At 38.4% G+C, this 17686-nt stretch overlaps 1 protein-coding gene across 1 annotated transcript in view; it reads left to right on the top strand.

Moving 5' to 3' along the window:
- The first annotated feature begins 458 nt into the window (after positions 1-458).
- Positions 459-17686, top strand: part of med13a (mediator complex subunit 13a) — a 229515-nt gene continuing 212287 nt past the window's right edge. Inside the window, exon 1 of the mRNA XM_039757031.1 lies at positions 459-1078. Coding sequence (XP_039612965.1) covers positions 1013-1078 — 66 coding nt within the window. The 5' untranslated portion in view covers positions 459-1012. The remainder of the gene's footprint in view (positions 1079-17686) is intronic.

Consider the following 17686-nt stretch of genomic DNA (forward strand, 5'->3'; position numbering starts at 1 on the left):
CAATGCTTAGTATATGTCTGTTATTATAATGTCTTAATAATTGACTTCCCCTGATTGCTTTTAATATTATAAAATCCCAGAGTCCCAATATTAAATCACCTGTAGCAAGATTAATCAATTTTGCCGTTTTATATATCCCACCATGACTATTCCTGGCTGGTTTTAAGGAATTATGTCACGTCAGGGCACGAAATTAACTAACTGCTTTGGTAATGCAATGGGGATGACGGTAGGCGTTTATTAATAGTAGTGCACTCCGCTTGCAATGTCAGATGCGAGACGCCAGGGGACGCGTTATCAAAACCCGATCTGTTTGCAAGCTCTCTAGCGCCGCTCGGTCTCGCCTAGTGGCTGCTGCGGTGTATTGCAGCTTATGCACCCTCCTCATGACCATACGCCGGCCAATCGGCTGCTCGAGGCAGAGTTGTCCCTGTGGCCGCCATTAAAGAAAGGAATCCATGAATTCAAATGGCAAACCTGCAGGAACAGCGACCGAAATAATGGTGGAAACGAGCGAGAAAATATAACCCGAGCCCGGTTTTCGACGCAATTTTACAACATGAATGCCTTTTCGAAGTTGGATTTGGCGACCATGGAGGGCTAGAGGGCATTTTTTTTTTTAAATAAATGTGCATTTCTTAATCCTAAACCGTTTTAAACCAAGGGGGAGGGGGAGAGTGCTCATTTGATCTCCCCGTTTGCTTTTTTTGTTTTAACGAACCTTTGGGATTTTTTTTAAAGACACGAATACAACTATATCATTTTACTCTAAATTATAGTATTTTATGGAAACAATGAGGGGTTCGGGGTACCATTAATTTTTCCTCTCTCTGAGTGTTTGGGGATTTTTTCCGATATTTTCTGGCGGCGGACGCAAGAGAAGAGGCTGCGAATTACATTCCTTCTAGCGATTGTTTCACGCCAGTCTTCGCCGAGCTCCACTTTTCTGCTCCGTATTTTTTCTCTTTTATTGGGAGCTGGATGATGGCGTGTTCGTACTTGGAGTGAAAGGATGAGTTCTTGTTTTGTTCCGAACGGGGCCAGCCTGGAGGATTGCCATTCTAATCTCTTCGATCTGGTAAGTGATTTAAAACTAACGTGAAAAAAAAATCAGCCATTTTTTTTCTTTAAGAAACCGAACGGCAGCCGGAGTAGAGAGAGCGAAGCCGAGAAGGCCCCTGGGCCTCGGGTTGGCTTGGCCTTAGGTGGGCTGTATGTGACTGTCTTGTACTTGCTGTTCTGCGTACCTCTGCTCCGCCTTATCTTGCCCGTAGGGAGGAAGCACTGAAGGCAAAGGTCTACCGCTCACATACCCGGCCGTCACTCGTGAACGGTTTGCTTGTTTTGGACGCTGCAAGTGTTTGTTGCAAAGTTAAGTCGCGAGGCCGCCGACGCTCATGTAAACAGGGGGCCCGGGCCAACTTTGCAAAGCCCTCCTCCCCCGGCCGAGCCAGGGGTAGGAGTTTGCGTGAGCCCGTGGGCAGGCAGCCCGTGTGTGTGTGTGTGTGTGCGCGCTTGCGTATGATAGTGGCTGGCATGCTTGAAAACTAAAGTGCTCGTATGGTCAGCTTTCTCGAACTAATGAAAAGTTAATACCCTTTACCCCAACGACTGTGACGTACTTATACATGTACCGGGGTTTAAGAGGGCAACTAAATGGAGTGTATTGCAGCATTGAATAATATCGAAGTCCGGGAGGGGGGTCTGATCTGCTTACGATCTCCTGTTTGCATGTGTTATTTCGTCGCCCGTCTGTACTGGGAGGCGGTTCGCTTTCTCCGCCTCTCGCCTCTGCGCTCCAGTGTCAGTGGATTTAGCTGTTTTTTAACTCTAGAATTGATTGTTGCCGGTGTCGCGGTGGGTTTTTTGTTACCGGTTAATCTGGGTGTGATTTGTGAGGCTGCTTCTGAGCCATTGCACTCTGCGTCTCGGGTTACAGGTTTACGGGCTATCAGGTATCATTGTTTCTCAGAGAGGTTGGGTCGGTGGTCTCGCTTTGGCCGGCTTCTAAAACTCCCGTAATGTAGCTTGTTTGTATGTCAGAGTTGCTGCTTCTCCGGGTGCCGTGCTTTGGTTTCCTTGAAAACGGCTCTTTTTTTTTGTGGGCGTGTGTATTTTTTCAGATCAGACCCTGTGATTGTGAATCTTGTCAGAGATAAGTTTCGTTTTTACAGTTATGACTGTAATGCCAAACGTTGCACTTTTTTTAGCGCATTTTTATGAAGTCAAAATGTAGTTTTTAAAATCGTCTTTTCTAGATGTGCACTGCACTCAGTGTTCTTCAAACGTTTGGTTTGGTTCAGTTATATAGGACTACAGTTTATTTATTCTACAAATCTGTTACATAGCATGCAGTCAGAACAAGCTAATGTTATACGATCCATTTGTAATGAGACCGAGAAGCTCTGCAGCGATCGACAAGTTTCAGCGCATAGATTACAGAGAGTTTTCAACAATTTACATTTGCGACCATGGCACTGCTCCGCAATGATGGCTGATTCAGTGTTTATGTGTAGTTAATTGATTGCACCTTTCAGAGACGAGGACTACACCGCAGGGTGAATTTAATATTCCTGGATTGTGTCAAGTGGCAAGAAACGCTGGGAATACGGCATGCCGCGAAAGAGTTGTCAATCTTTTTGTTAACCATTAATTTTTGAGATCAGAATAGTGGATAAGCGTACAGTATATGTTTACAGTAAGTCTATCAGTTAATACTTTTTTTTCTCTAGATGACTAATTAACGAAATAGTAACCGAGTTTAGGTTCATAATTGATTATTGTGATAAATAGTAAACGATTATCATGACAAAATATCTTACCAATAAACTGTCCATTTAAAGTTCCCATGAGATTTAACTGATCATAACTGTTTACACAGTACAGAATACTAGAAGAGCAGCATGGTGTCTTATATGTTGTATATATAACAGTTTTTTTAAATACACATTTCACAGCGCACATCAGTTTCATTCAGATCTGCTTTCCCAGTAAAATTATGTTGATTATAAAACGGGAGCTTGATAAAATGCCTGGATTATTTACAGTTGGTGAATGTGATGAGCTCCCTCCTTACAGGGCTGCTCTATACTCAATTTCATTTTTGTCTAGTTTTGTTTGGTCTTATAAGTACCCCTGGACCTTATTGTACTATAATTTTATAATTATGGGCTTAAGGGTGCTGAGATATAAGCATTGAATATTCAATGTGTTCCATATTGCATTTAAAGTTTGGAAATTTCTTTAATTGTGAATTTCCCCTTGGGATTAATAAAGTATCCTATTGTCTGTCTATCTGTCTATCTATCTATCTATCTCTCTCTCTCTCTCTTATACTCCCTTTCATGTCTGTCTGTCTATCTATCTGATTGAAGGAACCTACTCCTCTTCCTGTAGCATTGGGTTCAAAGCAGGAACTAGTCCTCAGTGGAGTACCAGTCCATTGCAGCTGCTCACTCATGCACACACCCACGTGGGGTAATTTTGGAATTGCCAGTTAATATAACAGCATTTATTTATATAGCACATTTTCATACAAAAAGTAGCTCAAAGTGCTTTACATAATGAAGAATAGAAAAATAAAAGACACAGAACATAAAATAAGTCAACATTAATTAACATAGAATAAGAGTAAGGTCCGATGGCCAGGGCGGACAGAAAAAACAAACAAAAAAACTCCAGACGGCTGGAGAAAAAAATAAAATCTGTAGGGATTCCAGACCATTAGACTGGCCAGTCCCCTCTGGGCAATATAGCATGTTCATCTTTAGGAAGAAGGGAAAAACGCAGACTTTGGGTGGGAAATATAAACAAATAGCCAACTGTTGCATACAAGAATATAAGCAGCATGCAACTTAGAGTACTATTAAAAACTTGGAGCAGTATATTCAATTCTAATATAAATTTCATACTTGTTACATCGCTTGAAGTAAATATATGCTTGCTTTAATTTTTTTTTTTTTAGTTACATCACTTCAATTTCACTTGTCCCAAGAGGGAAATTTGGTTTGTCGTCAGATTTTACAAAGAGACCATAACATAACACACAGCAACAAAGAGCACAGCCTTCAAACAAACTTAGGACAAATAAAATATATCAGTGAGCATAAAACTTGTGGGGAAAACATTAGTTTAGACATACTAGACATTAAAATAAACTTAACATTTAAACTTGACTGATGTTTGATTCTAATGTTAGCTGTTCATCCTGTGATTTATGTCTGTGGATGCTTATTAAAATTAAACTTAGAAGATTAATAGCAGTTGGAATGACAGAGTATTTGAACTGATTGCTTTTTATCCTTGAACCTGTGACCTGATGGCAACAACTGAAATTGAGAATGCAGTGGATGAGATCTGTCTGACAAAATACATTCTGCTTTCTGTAATACTTAAATGGTAAGTAGATCTGTGAGATTGGACTATGGAGACCTTATTTTTTTGCTCCATATTGCAATTTGACTTTTTATTTTTATTGCTGGCATTAAGATTTCTAAACCAGGCCAGCAGACCATAGGTAAAGACACAGTCAATATCAGATAAAAGAGTGACATAAGACTTCTGTTAGCAGCAGAGGTGCTGCTGTCACTTTTCACAGATGGATTCTGTATTTTCCTGAAGTCAGTTTAGTGTCTATTATTATCCACACATATTTATAACTGTCAACAATTTCCTCTGCTTGGTCATTGATGATTGTTTCTTGTCTGTGAATGGTGTTTCTTCTGGAATCAGTTATTATCAGTTCCTTAGTATTTGTAACAGTTATGTGGGGGAGAGACTCATAACACCAGTTAACAGAATCTACCATTGGACTAGCACTAGTTTCATTCATATTGATTAGGCTTGCAATTACCCAGTCATCCACAAACTTTTTAAGAAGAACCAGATTTTAAATTTACTGCGTCCACTACTAGTATAGAGGATGTGCAAAGGGGTGAAAGAACATAGCCCTGAGGAGACCCTGTAGATGAGGACAGCTTATCAGACGGACAACCATTGAATTTCCAAATGAATCCCTTTTTATGTCTGTCTGCAAGAAGGTGGGGCTGGATGGTGTAAAAAGTGGATGAGATGCTTATAAACAGGATCCGTGTGTGTCTTAATGTGCTTTAATTGGTTATGTAACAGATGAAGCGAATTGACAGTGGCATCCTCTGTTTGTCTGTTAGACCAGTAGGCAAGCTGAAAGATCTAATAAGTTTTTTCTCTGTTAGCTTCCTCTTTAGAAGTGCTTCAAATGATTTTATAATCAGTGATAACAGAGCCACAGCTCTGAAGTAATTTGGTGTTTTAGGGTTTTTGTTTTTAGGTACTGGAATTACTGTAGCCTGATTACATTTATTTGGAGTATTCTTCTGTTTTAATGTCTAAAAATAAAGTAGAAAATGGCACTGGGCTTCTTGGTGCAGGATTTCAAGAGCCTTCCATTAAGATGGTGTGGTCTAAAACCTTTATTTTTAAATTTCTAAGAACAGAGTAACTTCCTCTTGTCACATAAAAAAGCACTGATTTAACGTTTGTTTGGTTTCCAAGTGTATGTGTCCTTACAAGCTCGATTATGAAGGAGTTCATTTCACATGGTCCCAAAAGCCTGCTCTGCTACACAGCTGAAGCACTCAGTTTTACTGGATGAAACCCCCAGAACATGTAGGCAATTTTCATGAGGGTGTTCAATTGAATGTTCAACCAGTAGAAACATTTTTCTGTTTCCAAAGACCATTAATTTCCATCTAGAAATACAATATAAAATACATTGGTAGAACATACGTAAATTCTATATACAAATAACCAAAAGAATCAGTGTTGACTTCAAAAGCAGAAATTACTTTATTTGGAACAATTGTTCATTATATTGATTTACTACAGCAGTAATATGGTCCACAGATTTTTTTTTTTGTTTATTTTTTTGTCATTGAGCTGAAAGTATGTCCAATACACCTGCCTAATACCACTTCCGTCACCACTCTGTATAGAATACAAGCCTACCAGTAATGAGATGATCCACTATGAAATTGTTTTAAGTTGCTTGTTTTAAGTGATGCCGTTAAATCCAAATCAATAATCTAGTTTATACAAATTCTTGTTCTGATTTCTGATCTAGATGGCATCAGAAGATATTCTTTTGTTTGTTGTGCTGGTCAGAGGAAGGGACATATATCCTAGGAGTGCTTAAAGTGCTTGCTGTGCGCTACTATTTAAAATCCAGCATAGTAGCAATATGCAGTCTATTGTAGTTGTTCATCAAGACAACACATCTTTACACTTTAAAATGATTGATTATTGGGCAGCACTGAATGCAAAGTTGCATCAGGGCAGTATTCCTGCATATTCTTGATTTTTTTTTTTTTTCTTTTGGCAATTCACTCAAAAGTTTTGCATTAAAAGAGCAGTGCATGTAGAAATTCTTCATTAGTGTTTCATATATGTATCATCTTCGAACAGGCAATAGGTCAACAAAGTTTTCTTTTGCACATTTGTCAGAGCACATCATTGCAAGGCATAATAATGAACAAATGAAATGATTCAAAGCCACAAAAGAAGTGTCTGCAAAATTTCGGAGCATTTGTGAAAATTTCACTCTCCTTAAAAATGAAAGACAGCATTAAAAGTCAGGCTAATATGATTAACAGGGAACTGAATCTGCCTAGAAAGATTGTCGTCTTGCAAACGCCAGAGCTCAAAGCTTTTGTAATATCAAGCAAAACCTACACTTTTTAATTTTGTATCTATTATGTTAAATATTTGGCCTTTTCAAAACTCTTTGTTTTGAGTTTTGAGGTGGTTGATAAAGACACAACTCTTCAATTATTTATTATGTAGTACACATTTTACAGAGCAGCACTTTAAAAACGTGGGAAAGCTTAATTCAATTTTCAAATAGGTACTTTATTGACCCCAATTTTTATGTACCAGTCAGCAAGAATTATACCTAGTTAGATACATTTAAGTTCACACTATACAAATAATATTAAGTGCAGGTTGCCTAATGCAATCATAGTACACTGGTGTTGAAATCTTACTGTCCTGTACAGGTAATGTAGATGGTGAATATAGAGTGTGCGATATATATCACCTATAATATTGTTTTTACGATGTGTGAGTTGAAATTATTGAGTAGGCCACTCACTTTGCAGAAAACAATCAAAAACACACCTCGAGGGGTCACACATTTACTGTCTCATGTAACCTAACAGGATAGACTAGTGTGTGTGCGCAAAGAGAGGGCTTAGTTGGAGAAGGTCCTCACTGTAAGTCTCGTGATGGGGTAGAAATGGAGCTCAATTGTGCAAGGTGCAGAGCTCACAGGGATGTGTACAATCACGATCAGGGACAGGATTTGACACCCGCCTATGTAATGTTATCTTGGTTTGCATAGTAAGATGTGGGAGGTTTGGAGTTTGTCGCCCATCCCATGCTGTTTTCCTCTGGAAGGAGATTTACTCAATCTGCAAAAGCACTTCTTTGTTTTCCTCCCGAAATGATTGATTTTTAAAAATGCTACGTAAGCTCCAAAACATTATGATGTTATACATTTTAGAATGGATTTCCTTTTGCTTTCTTCTGTTTAACACTTGTGTTAACCTGGTTGCCCATGAACTGTAATGATGTAGCAATACATTAACAGTTCATTTGAACAAACACCGCTACAATAATGACAAGATTGAAGCCATTACAACAGCAGCTATGACAGAACTCATCGCTATGGTGACCAAACTCATCACTATGGTGACAGAGGAAGACAGCCCTACCTGAGGCCCATCAACTGCTTCAGCCCACCCTGTGGCTACAGAAGTTAGAACAGGTGATGACACAAGGGAGGGAGAAAAAAAAAAAAGTCTTAAGGCAGCTATATATATATATATATATATATATATATATATATATATATATATATATATATATATATACTGTGTGTATATATATATATACTGTGTGTATATGTGTGTGTATATATATATATATATATATATATATATATATAAAAAGCAGAAATTCAGAGAAGGTGAGTCTCTGCACACTGCCATTGAAAAGAGATCAAGAACTACTTGATACCTGAGGTGGTCAGTGATATAAATCCACTTGAGTGGTGGAAAACGCAAGAAGTACATTTCCCTAATTTGGAGAAACTTACAAACAATGACCTGTGATTCCTGCCTCAAACAGTCCTTCTGAGCAGGAAAGGTTGTAAGGGCTCATTTATACTTCATGCTCAGAAAGCGTACATGCACGTGTCATGGCTGCCATGCGTTCCCAGCGTTCATTTGACGTGTCCTCTGAGCACATCCTCAGAAATTAACATGACGCGGTTGTTGCAGTACCAGGAGAAAGTTGGGGGCGCAGTGTGATAAAAGTTGGAATGTGATGTCAGAGTCCCCGTTTACTATGAACATGTGACAGAAAGCCGCTTTGAGGATCCTACAGGATTGATGTGCATGCTTCGATGTTTGAAATGCTTCAATGTGGTGAAGCAAAATGCAGACATACAAATACATTCGTGGTGCTTTTATATTCAAGCGTTGCATATTCCCCATCATAATGACACAGTGCATTTTAAAAGTCTCACATACCATCTTTTGTGGCGTTTTTTTTTTTTTTTCCCTTTTTCTTTTTACAACTTCACAACAGCAACATAATGTACAGTGCTGTATTTGAGCCATAGAGAAAAAAAATTAGGAACATGGTGAAAAGATATAAATGGGGTTAAAGTGGGATGTCATCCCAGTTGTTAATCGCTACAGGCTTCTGGGGCTTCCTCCTGACCTGACAGCAGGGGCAACCAGCAGTAGATCACCACACAGAACACATTAAATACACAATATTCCAACTCTCTGCACATTTAGCATCCTTAGATTTATACTTAATATAAGTTTCATGATGAAATGCATTAAACTATGTATGTTCCATTTTACAGATAAATTGTTAATTTCTTTTAAATAATAAATACTATTAATTACGCACATGGAGGTGACACGGTGGCAGAGCAGTAGCACTGCTGTCTCGCAGGGAGTCACGTCACTGGTATTCTCTGCATGGAGTTTACGTATTTTTCTGGTGGATTTCTACAGTGTGCTCCTGTTTCCTTCCAAAGATGTGCAGATTTGGTGACACTAAAATGACGCAAGTATATATATGTGAGCGCTTGTATTCACCTTGCAATGAGCTGATGCCTTGTCCAGGGATTGTTTCTGCCTCATTCCTAATGGTAACTGGAATGGGTACATCCCTGGATTGATGGATTTAATCTTTAAATATCCCTTTCAGCGATTATTGTGGTGCGGTGTCATCGGAATTTAATGGGTGTTCCAGGCAAAACACAGCAAAGTCAGACCTACTGTGATAATATCTTGCCTGCCACCTGGTGGATTCTTACAGATTTACGTAAAGTACACGCGCAAGTATAAACAGTAAAATGCTAGTGTAGCAGGAGCGTCCACCGGAGCATGCATCGCGTGAAGTATAAACCTGACCTAACATGTAACTGTGCTGCTCTGATGCCAGATGCTGTGGACAGACTGGTGTTTCTATTACAGAACTTGAATTTTCCTCAGTAGAATTTTACAAATGTTTGTTTTTTCTGATCTATTTGTGCGATATTGGACAGGACTTGAAGTTAGTAATTTATTTGAAAATGTTATAGGTTTAAGTTTTTTTTGTATGTTTGGGCAGTTTATTACAACTTGTTTAGAAATTCTATAGTTTTTGCCCTGTGCACTATTTGACAGAAAATTTGCATTTTTGCACTATAGTACAGTATGTTAGATTGTTGTTCCCTATTGTATGCTGCACAATTCACCGTACGGTAGAGGAGTTTGTTTATCCAGACTGTAATGTTCATGCTGTGTAGTTGAATTATGAATAATATCTTTTTTCCTTTGGATACATATCTTATATACAGGTGTCTGTTTAACATGGTCTCATAAATTTTGTTGGTCTTAATGCAGTTTTGTTTTGTAAACCTTGGAGACCACTTTGAAATGGTTTGCTCATACTTGCACTTAATTGTTTGATCTCAGTAATACTTCGACTAGTGATTTTAATGTTTTTGTTTTTTATTTTGCTTCAGTTTTAAGTAAGTAAATAAGACTTGTTTTCATTAACTTCTTTTTCCATAAATCTCATTAGTAAGCTACAGTTTATCCTATTAAGACCAAGCTAGATCAATAAGACGTTTACAAACACATTTGTAAAATATTGAGAATATTTTTTGCCAATATCGCACACCACTAGGTGCATACAGTAATGCCAGTGCAATAGGAATTGTGCAAATACTACTACTGATAGGTAGCACATATTATTAAAGTGGCATATACTAAAGTGACAGAATTATTAAAGTAAATTAAAGTGACTAGGCTTATGCTGATAGGGTAACATTTAAAATGACACATTATGAAAAAGGATATTCAGTGTTGAATAAGTAGTGAGATATAGATGTGGTACATACAGTAGCTAATACAACTAATATAGCTTATGAGCAGAGAAGGAACATCAGGCCATTCAATGTTATCATGTTTCATGTTATTCTGCCTGTATTTGCAAGTAATAACTTGCACTTCAGTGAAATGTAGCAGCCTCTTTGGCTTTCTCAACAGGATTTAAGCTCTGGCTAATTATTGGTGAAACATTGTCATTAATCAAAGTAATAGCATAAAATATCTAAATGCTTTATCAGTAAGATCACTAATTACATTTATTGTTAAAGGATAGCCAAATATAATTGTCTGATCCTCATTTAAGTTGTTTCTAATAGGCAGGAAAATATTTAAATCACTGTTTAGGGCAGATGACATGTAGATAAAGTCTTTTTTTTTTGTAATAGGAATGTAACAGTATTTTGTGCCACAATTTCACTAGTCAAAAATATGACGAAATGCATTGTGCATATCTAGATGTTGATCTTAATGTTGTGGAGTCTGTTTTACTAAGTGCTAACAAAAAGTTGTGTGTTTTCTCTTTTTCTTAAATGCTCTTTTTTAACAACTGAAATGCTTTTTTTTTTTCTTTTTTTAATTTTTTTTTATTATTATATAAATAACTGGGGGCACAGTAAGCATCATACATGCATTAACAGCCCAGGCCTTAGTTTGAGATTGTGTAACTAAGCGTAGAGCACAGGTCACTAATAGGCGGACCGTGGTCTTGGTCTGGACCCAGACTCTGTTCTGTCTGGACTCAGACCCAGAACAGACATATCATTGAGTTTTGGCGGAGATTACATTTTTACCGGTGACTCTTTTCTGCCATTTTTTCTACACCGCTACTCAGTAAAAGGGACCTCCTACGTGTCTCTGATTGGCCAGTACTTGTTGCCTTCGTGGGTTCGAGTTGGTTGGGTTTAGGCATGAAGACTGATATTGGTTAAAGTGAAGGCAAGAATTTCAGCCAATCACAGGCAGAGTAGGGCGAGCCTTCACTGAATAGAGGAGCAGAAAACCAGCATTCTGAGTGAAAACATCTGGTAGTTTTGTGGCAGCGGCAGTGACAGGTAGAGAAACATATACAGGAGTGAGAAGACAAGAGAGAGAAAAGCGACAAAATAGTCAATGTGCCATGGCTTTTGCTAAATGGCGGAAGCTTAACACTGAAAACCGGGCTTTTAATCCGGAATGGACCAAGGGCTTTATTTTCATACTTCCCATAGGAAGATTGAAACCGCTGTGTCTCATCTGCTCTGAGATGGTGGCAGTAGTTAAAAGCGGGAATGTGAAACACCACTATGAAACTAAGCACAAAATTACATTTGAGAAAAGTTACCCACTAAATTTGCCAGTCAGGCTACAGAAAATAAGCAATCTTAATGCCAACTAACGATCGGTCAACGAGGATTTTAACACATTCATTTACTGGCCAACAACTCGCTAACGAGTCTTACCTCGAGAGATGCGTGGATTTTGGGACGTCACAAAAAAAACATTGAGTGATGGCAATCTTCACACATGCATGAGGATGGCACTGCCTCCATTGCAGCCCAGATTTAAAATCCTGGCACACAAAGCAAGAGCTCATTCCTCTCACTGAACAAGAGAAAGTAGGCAGTGAGATATGAGGGGAAAATACGTTCAGTTATTTAAAAATGTTCAGATTTACTGTGAAACTGGTTATGCCTGTTCAGTTGTAGACATATTAAAAACTCATATATTTTTATGAGGCTGAGTCTTTTTTTGTTGAAACGTTAAGGGTTATTATTATTATTACTATGAAAGTACTTATTTATAATTCTCGGTTGAATGTCAGTTACCTTGCTTTTACTTACTTTTACTGTTATTTATTTTTTCTTATTTTATTGTATATAGCCCTCCAGAGTTGCACTGAAAATAAATATTGTTGAAATGACATTGAACTTTCTTCGTTTGATTTGAGTCATTGACTTCACACGTTGCAGATTTTGATACAATGGCAATGCTACTTCAAAATTTATACATTTTTTTAGTTGTATTCTACTTTTTACATTACATGATGATGCTGCGGACCTGTACGTGAGGAAATGTTCTCTATCCAGACCTCCTTAAATCATAATTGACTACCCCTGGCATAGAGTAACTTTAATGATGGAAACAGACGAAGTAAAAATTGAGGATGCCCCGTTGTCTTTAAGTCTACTGTCTGGCCCCATTTTGGATTTCCTGTTAAATGAGAAAACGGCAAGTAAATTGTTGATAAGATGAAGGCCATTTGCAGTCACTGTAAGAGGGTTTTGACATGCATTACAACAAACACCTGACATTCTGAAATGCGTACTACAATGCCATCAGAGTGACAAATACAAATCGCTGCCTACAAAGAAGCAATTGCCTAAAGGCAAAATTGCAGCACCTCTTCTACAGCTGAGTGCAAGGGCCAAAGAAATAACAGATAGATACTTTATTATTTGTATTGGTGGTTTTTTTGTTTATTGCAAAGGACATGAGTCATGTTTCCATCGTTGAGAATGAGGGGTTTCAGCTGCTTGTGAACTTGCTAGAGCCGAAGTACAGCATTCCCTCACTCGTGCACTTTTGTTGGCACTGTATTGCCGGCCATGTACAACATGGCTAAGATGAGTGTGAAGGAATCCCTAAAAGATTCAAAAAGCATCTCGGTCACTACAGGGAGCTGGACCTCCAGGGAGAACCAAAGTTATAACATGATCATGAGAAGGTCTCGACTACAGTGACCAGCGTAAAGAGTGCAATTCTGAAAGACCTCATGGCCAGATACAGTGCAGACTATGATTTTCTTTTGGAGTGTGCTACGATGGATGCAAGATTTAGAACTCTGCCACATCTGGAACCCAGCCAGAGAGATACTGTGTCCAGCAGGCTGAAGGAGAAAGCAAAGCAGTTATAGTGCAGCCAGATATTTATTTACTCTGTAAGTGAGTGTTTGTACTCCGCAGTAAAAAGTATGTTATGTAAAGTACTAGTAGTAATACTCAGAGAAGCATCTGAGATAGAAAGCAGACTAGTGATACGGCACATAATGAAACTGATAGTATTTACACATTAAATGTTGGACTTTACCTTACTAAACAAAGTTTACCTGTAGATATTACAACTTGAATTGTAACTAGTCATTTTTTTAAAATATAAAGCTTGTAATCTCTGCTACTTGTAGATCCAGAAAACAGAGGGAACAGGAAAAAGGGCAGCAGAACAACATGGTTCTTGGCTAGAACAACCACAACCCAAAAAGTTGGCTCTGGAAGGTCTGCTTGGAGATTATTTTACTGAATGAGTAGCACTGCCCATGATTGAGATAGAGCAAGAAATTAATATGTACAGAAAAGAGTCCCCTATTGCACTCATGTGCTGTTCATTTAAATGGTGGAGAGACAATTTTACAAAGTACCTTTCTCCACTGGCCAAAATGTGTATCTTAACTCCAGTAACCTCTGTTCCTTGTGAACATTTGTTTTTCTACTGCAGAAGATATTGTGAATGCCTGTCATAGTTGCTACCTGAAAATGTGGATATAGTTGTGTTGTTTTTTTTTTTTTTTTTTTTAAAAACACCCACCACACAATGAACCACCTGGATTGGGACCCAAAGGAAGGAGATTTATTGTTTACTAGAAAAATACCCGCGCTTCGCAGCAGAATTTGTGTGTTAAAGAAATTATGAAAAAGAAAAGGAAACATTTTAAAAATAACGTAACATGTCAAAGTAATTGTTTTGTCACTGTTATGAGTGTTGCTGTCATCAAGGATTTAATTATCATTATTTCTTACAATCAGGTTCATATTTGGAAGATGTGTTGTGTTCAAGTTACATTCCGTTTTGTCAACCGTTGTAAAGATAACAGGTTCCATTCATCGAAGTGTTCACTACCCAAATCGCTATGCGAGTATTTAGCGGCAGCATCTCTATTAAGTTGTAAATTTGCCTGCGAGTATTTAGCGACAGTGTGTCTATTAACTTGTGGATTTTTCTGCGAGTATTTGGCGGCAGCATTACAAAGTTGTTTTCGTCTAGCTGCATCAGAAAATATACCACGACGTCTGACGCGCCTCCTTCTTAGTGTTTTCTCACAGCTTGGATTGCTGCTGTCATAAATCGGCTTATATATATATAAATATAATTTTTGCAAACCGGATTCCAAAAAAGTTGGGACACTAAACAAATTGTGAATAAAACTGAATGCAATGATGGGAGATGGCAAATGTCAATATTTTATTTGTAATAGAACGTAGATGACAGATCAAACGTTTAATTCGAGTAAATGTATCATTTTAAAATAAAAATATGTTGATTCAAAATTTCACGGTGTCAACAAATCCCAAAAAAGTTGGGACAAATAGCAATAAGAGGCTGGAAAAAGTAAATTTGAGCATAACGAAGAGCTGGAAGACCAATTAACACTAATTAGGTCAATTGGCAACATGATTGGGTATAAAAAGAGCTTCTCAGAGTGGCAGTGTCTCTCAGAAGCCAAGATGGGTAGAGGATCACCAATTCCCACAATGTTGCGCAGAAAGATAGTGGAGCAATATCAGAAAGGTGTTACCCAGCGAAAAATTGCAAAGACTTGGCATCTATCATCATCAACTGTGCATAACATCATCCGAAGATTCAGAGAATCTGGAACAATCTCTGTGCGTAAGGGTCAAGGCCGTAAAACCATACTGGATGCCCGTGATCTCCGGGCCCTTAAACAACACTGCACCACAAACAGGAATGCTACTGTAAAGGAAATCACAGAATGGGCTCAGGAATACTTCCAGAAACCATTGTCAGTGAACACAATCCACCGTGCCATCCGCCGTTGCCAGCTGAAACTCTACAGTGCAAAGAAGAAGCCATTTCTAAGCAAGATCCACAAGCTCTTTAAAATGGAGTGTGGCAAAATGGAAGACTGTTCTGTGGTCAGACGAGTCACGATTCGAAGTTCTTTTTGGAAATCTGGGACGCCGTGTCATCCGGACCAAAGAGGACAAGGACAACCCAAGTTGATATCAACGCTCGGTTCAGAAGCCTGCATCTCTGATGGTATGGGGTTGCATGAGTGCGTGTGGCATGGGCAGCTTGCATGTCTGGAAAGGCACCATCAATGCAGAAAAACATATTCAGGTTCTAGAACAACATATGCTCCCATCCAGACGTCATCTCTTTCAGGGAAGACCCTGCATTTTTCAACAAGATAATGCCACACCACATTCTGCATCAATCACAACATCATGGCTGCGTAGGAGAAGGATCCGGGTACTGAAATGGCCAGTCTGCAGTCCAGATCTTTCACCTATAGAGAACATTTGGCGCATCATAAAGAGGAAGGTGCGACAAAGAAGGCCCAAGACGATTGAACAGTTAGAGGCCTGTATTAGACAAGAATGGGAGAGCATTCCTATTTCTAAACTTGAGAAACTGGTCTCCTCGGTCCCCAGACGTCTGTTGAGTGTTGTAAGAAGAAGGGGAGATGCCACACAGTGGTGAAAATGGCCTTGTCCCAACATTTTTGGGATTTGTTGACACCATGAAATTCTGAATCAACATATTTTTCCCTTAAAATGATACATTTTCTCAGTTTATACTTTTGTTCCGTGATTTATGTTCTATTCTGAATAAAATATTAGAAGTTGTCACCTCCACATCATTGCATTCAGTTTTTATTCACGATTTGTATAGTGTCCCAACTTTTTTGGAATCCGGTTAGTATATGTGTGTGTATATATATATATATATATATATATATATATATATATATATACACACACTAGCAACATACCCGCGCTTCGCAGAGGAGAAGTAGTGTGTTAAAGAAGTTCTGCAAAAGAAAAGGAAACATTTTAATAATAACGTAACATGATTGTCATGGTCATCAGTGTTGCTGTCATATATACATACACACACATATATGTATATATATATGTATATGTATATGTGTGTGTATATGTGTGTGTGTGTGTGTGTGCACAAAACCACGCTTTTATCAAGGCTTCTGTCGGGTAGTCATTTGAAATGAAATTTTCCTCCAATCATTCGTAGCAACGCGCTTTCTTCCGACTATTACATTTTTGTAGCTCTGATGTGTACATCAGTGTAATCAGTGTACCAGGAAATCATGCATTGCCAGAAGTTCCCCTTTGCTTGGAATGCAAAGTGTGATTAAATATGTTATTTTTTAATGTGTTATGGAGCACATGCATCTAAGCTTCTCAACTGTGCTTGTGCTAAGAAAAGGAAACATTTTAAAAATAGCGTAACAATGTAACCTTTTGTAAGTAGTGCCTGGAGGATTCAGTGTGGAGAAACTAGAGACAGCGTGTGTATTAACTTTTGGATTTTTCTGTGAGTATTTGGTGGCAGCGTCACAAAGTTAGTTCCTCAAGACTGCGTTAGCTGCGGAGCTCAGCTCACAGCAAAATGAGGTGAATGGGAGGGGAGATGATGACGTGACTCTCTCACCCGCCTTAACTGTCAATCCCCCCACAAAGACAGTCTCTCGGAATTTGCATAAGCACAGCCCTTCACCAGTAATTTTAACTTAGTTACAAAGTGATCAAAACTCTCGTTTATATCCTGCGTCCTCTCATTAAACTTGTATCCCGCATTACCTGTGGGCATGTGAAACGCCAGCGGTAGCCTGTCTATGAACTTAATTTAAAATTTAGGTTTACACCGTGCTTTGTTTCCGATGTAGCTGTACTCATTAATATGGTTGTATGTGTGACTCGGTCGCTTCTTATTGTTTTGCTGCCTTTTCAATTGTATAATGCATGTTTTCTTCAGTGCTTTTTGGAGTTCTTCCTTGTTTTCTACGTATTGCGTTGATAGTCAGTTCACGTGATTACGTGGGAGGCGTGATGATGTCACATGAATCTCCGCCCCCCCACGGCCATCGAGCTCAACTCCATTACATTATATGAAGAAAAATAGGTTCCAGTTATGACTGTTGCGTGTAGAATTTCGAAATGAAACCTGCCCAACTTTTGTAAGTAAGCTGTAAGGAATGAGCCTGCCAAATTTCAGCCTTCTACCTACACGGGAAGTTGGAAAATTAGTGATGAGTTAGTCAGTGAGTGAGTGAGTGAGGGCTTGCCTTTTATTAGTATAGATAACCAGTACAGTTATTAGAATTTTTTTTTTTTTTGCACTATAATTTTTTCAGGTAGTGGCAAGGGAAATGCATTGCTGATTCTGAAATGCTTGGAATAGCAATTGAAAATCTTTTATTATTTTTTTTGAGACACTCACAGGTTTTGTTCATTCAGATT

The sequence above is a fragment of the Polypterus senegalus genome, chromosome 6, assembly GCF_016835505.1.
Source record: "Polypterus senegalus isolate Bchr_013 chromosome 6, ASM1683550v1, whole genome shotgun sequence".
NCBI lineage: Eukaryota > Metazoa > Chordata > Cladistia > Polypteriformes > Polypteridae > Polypterus > Polypterus senegalus.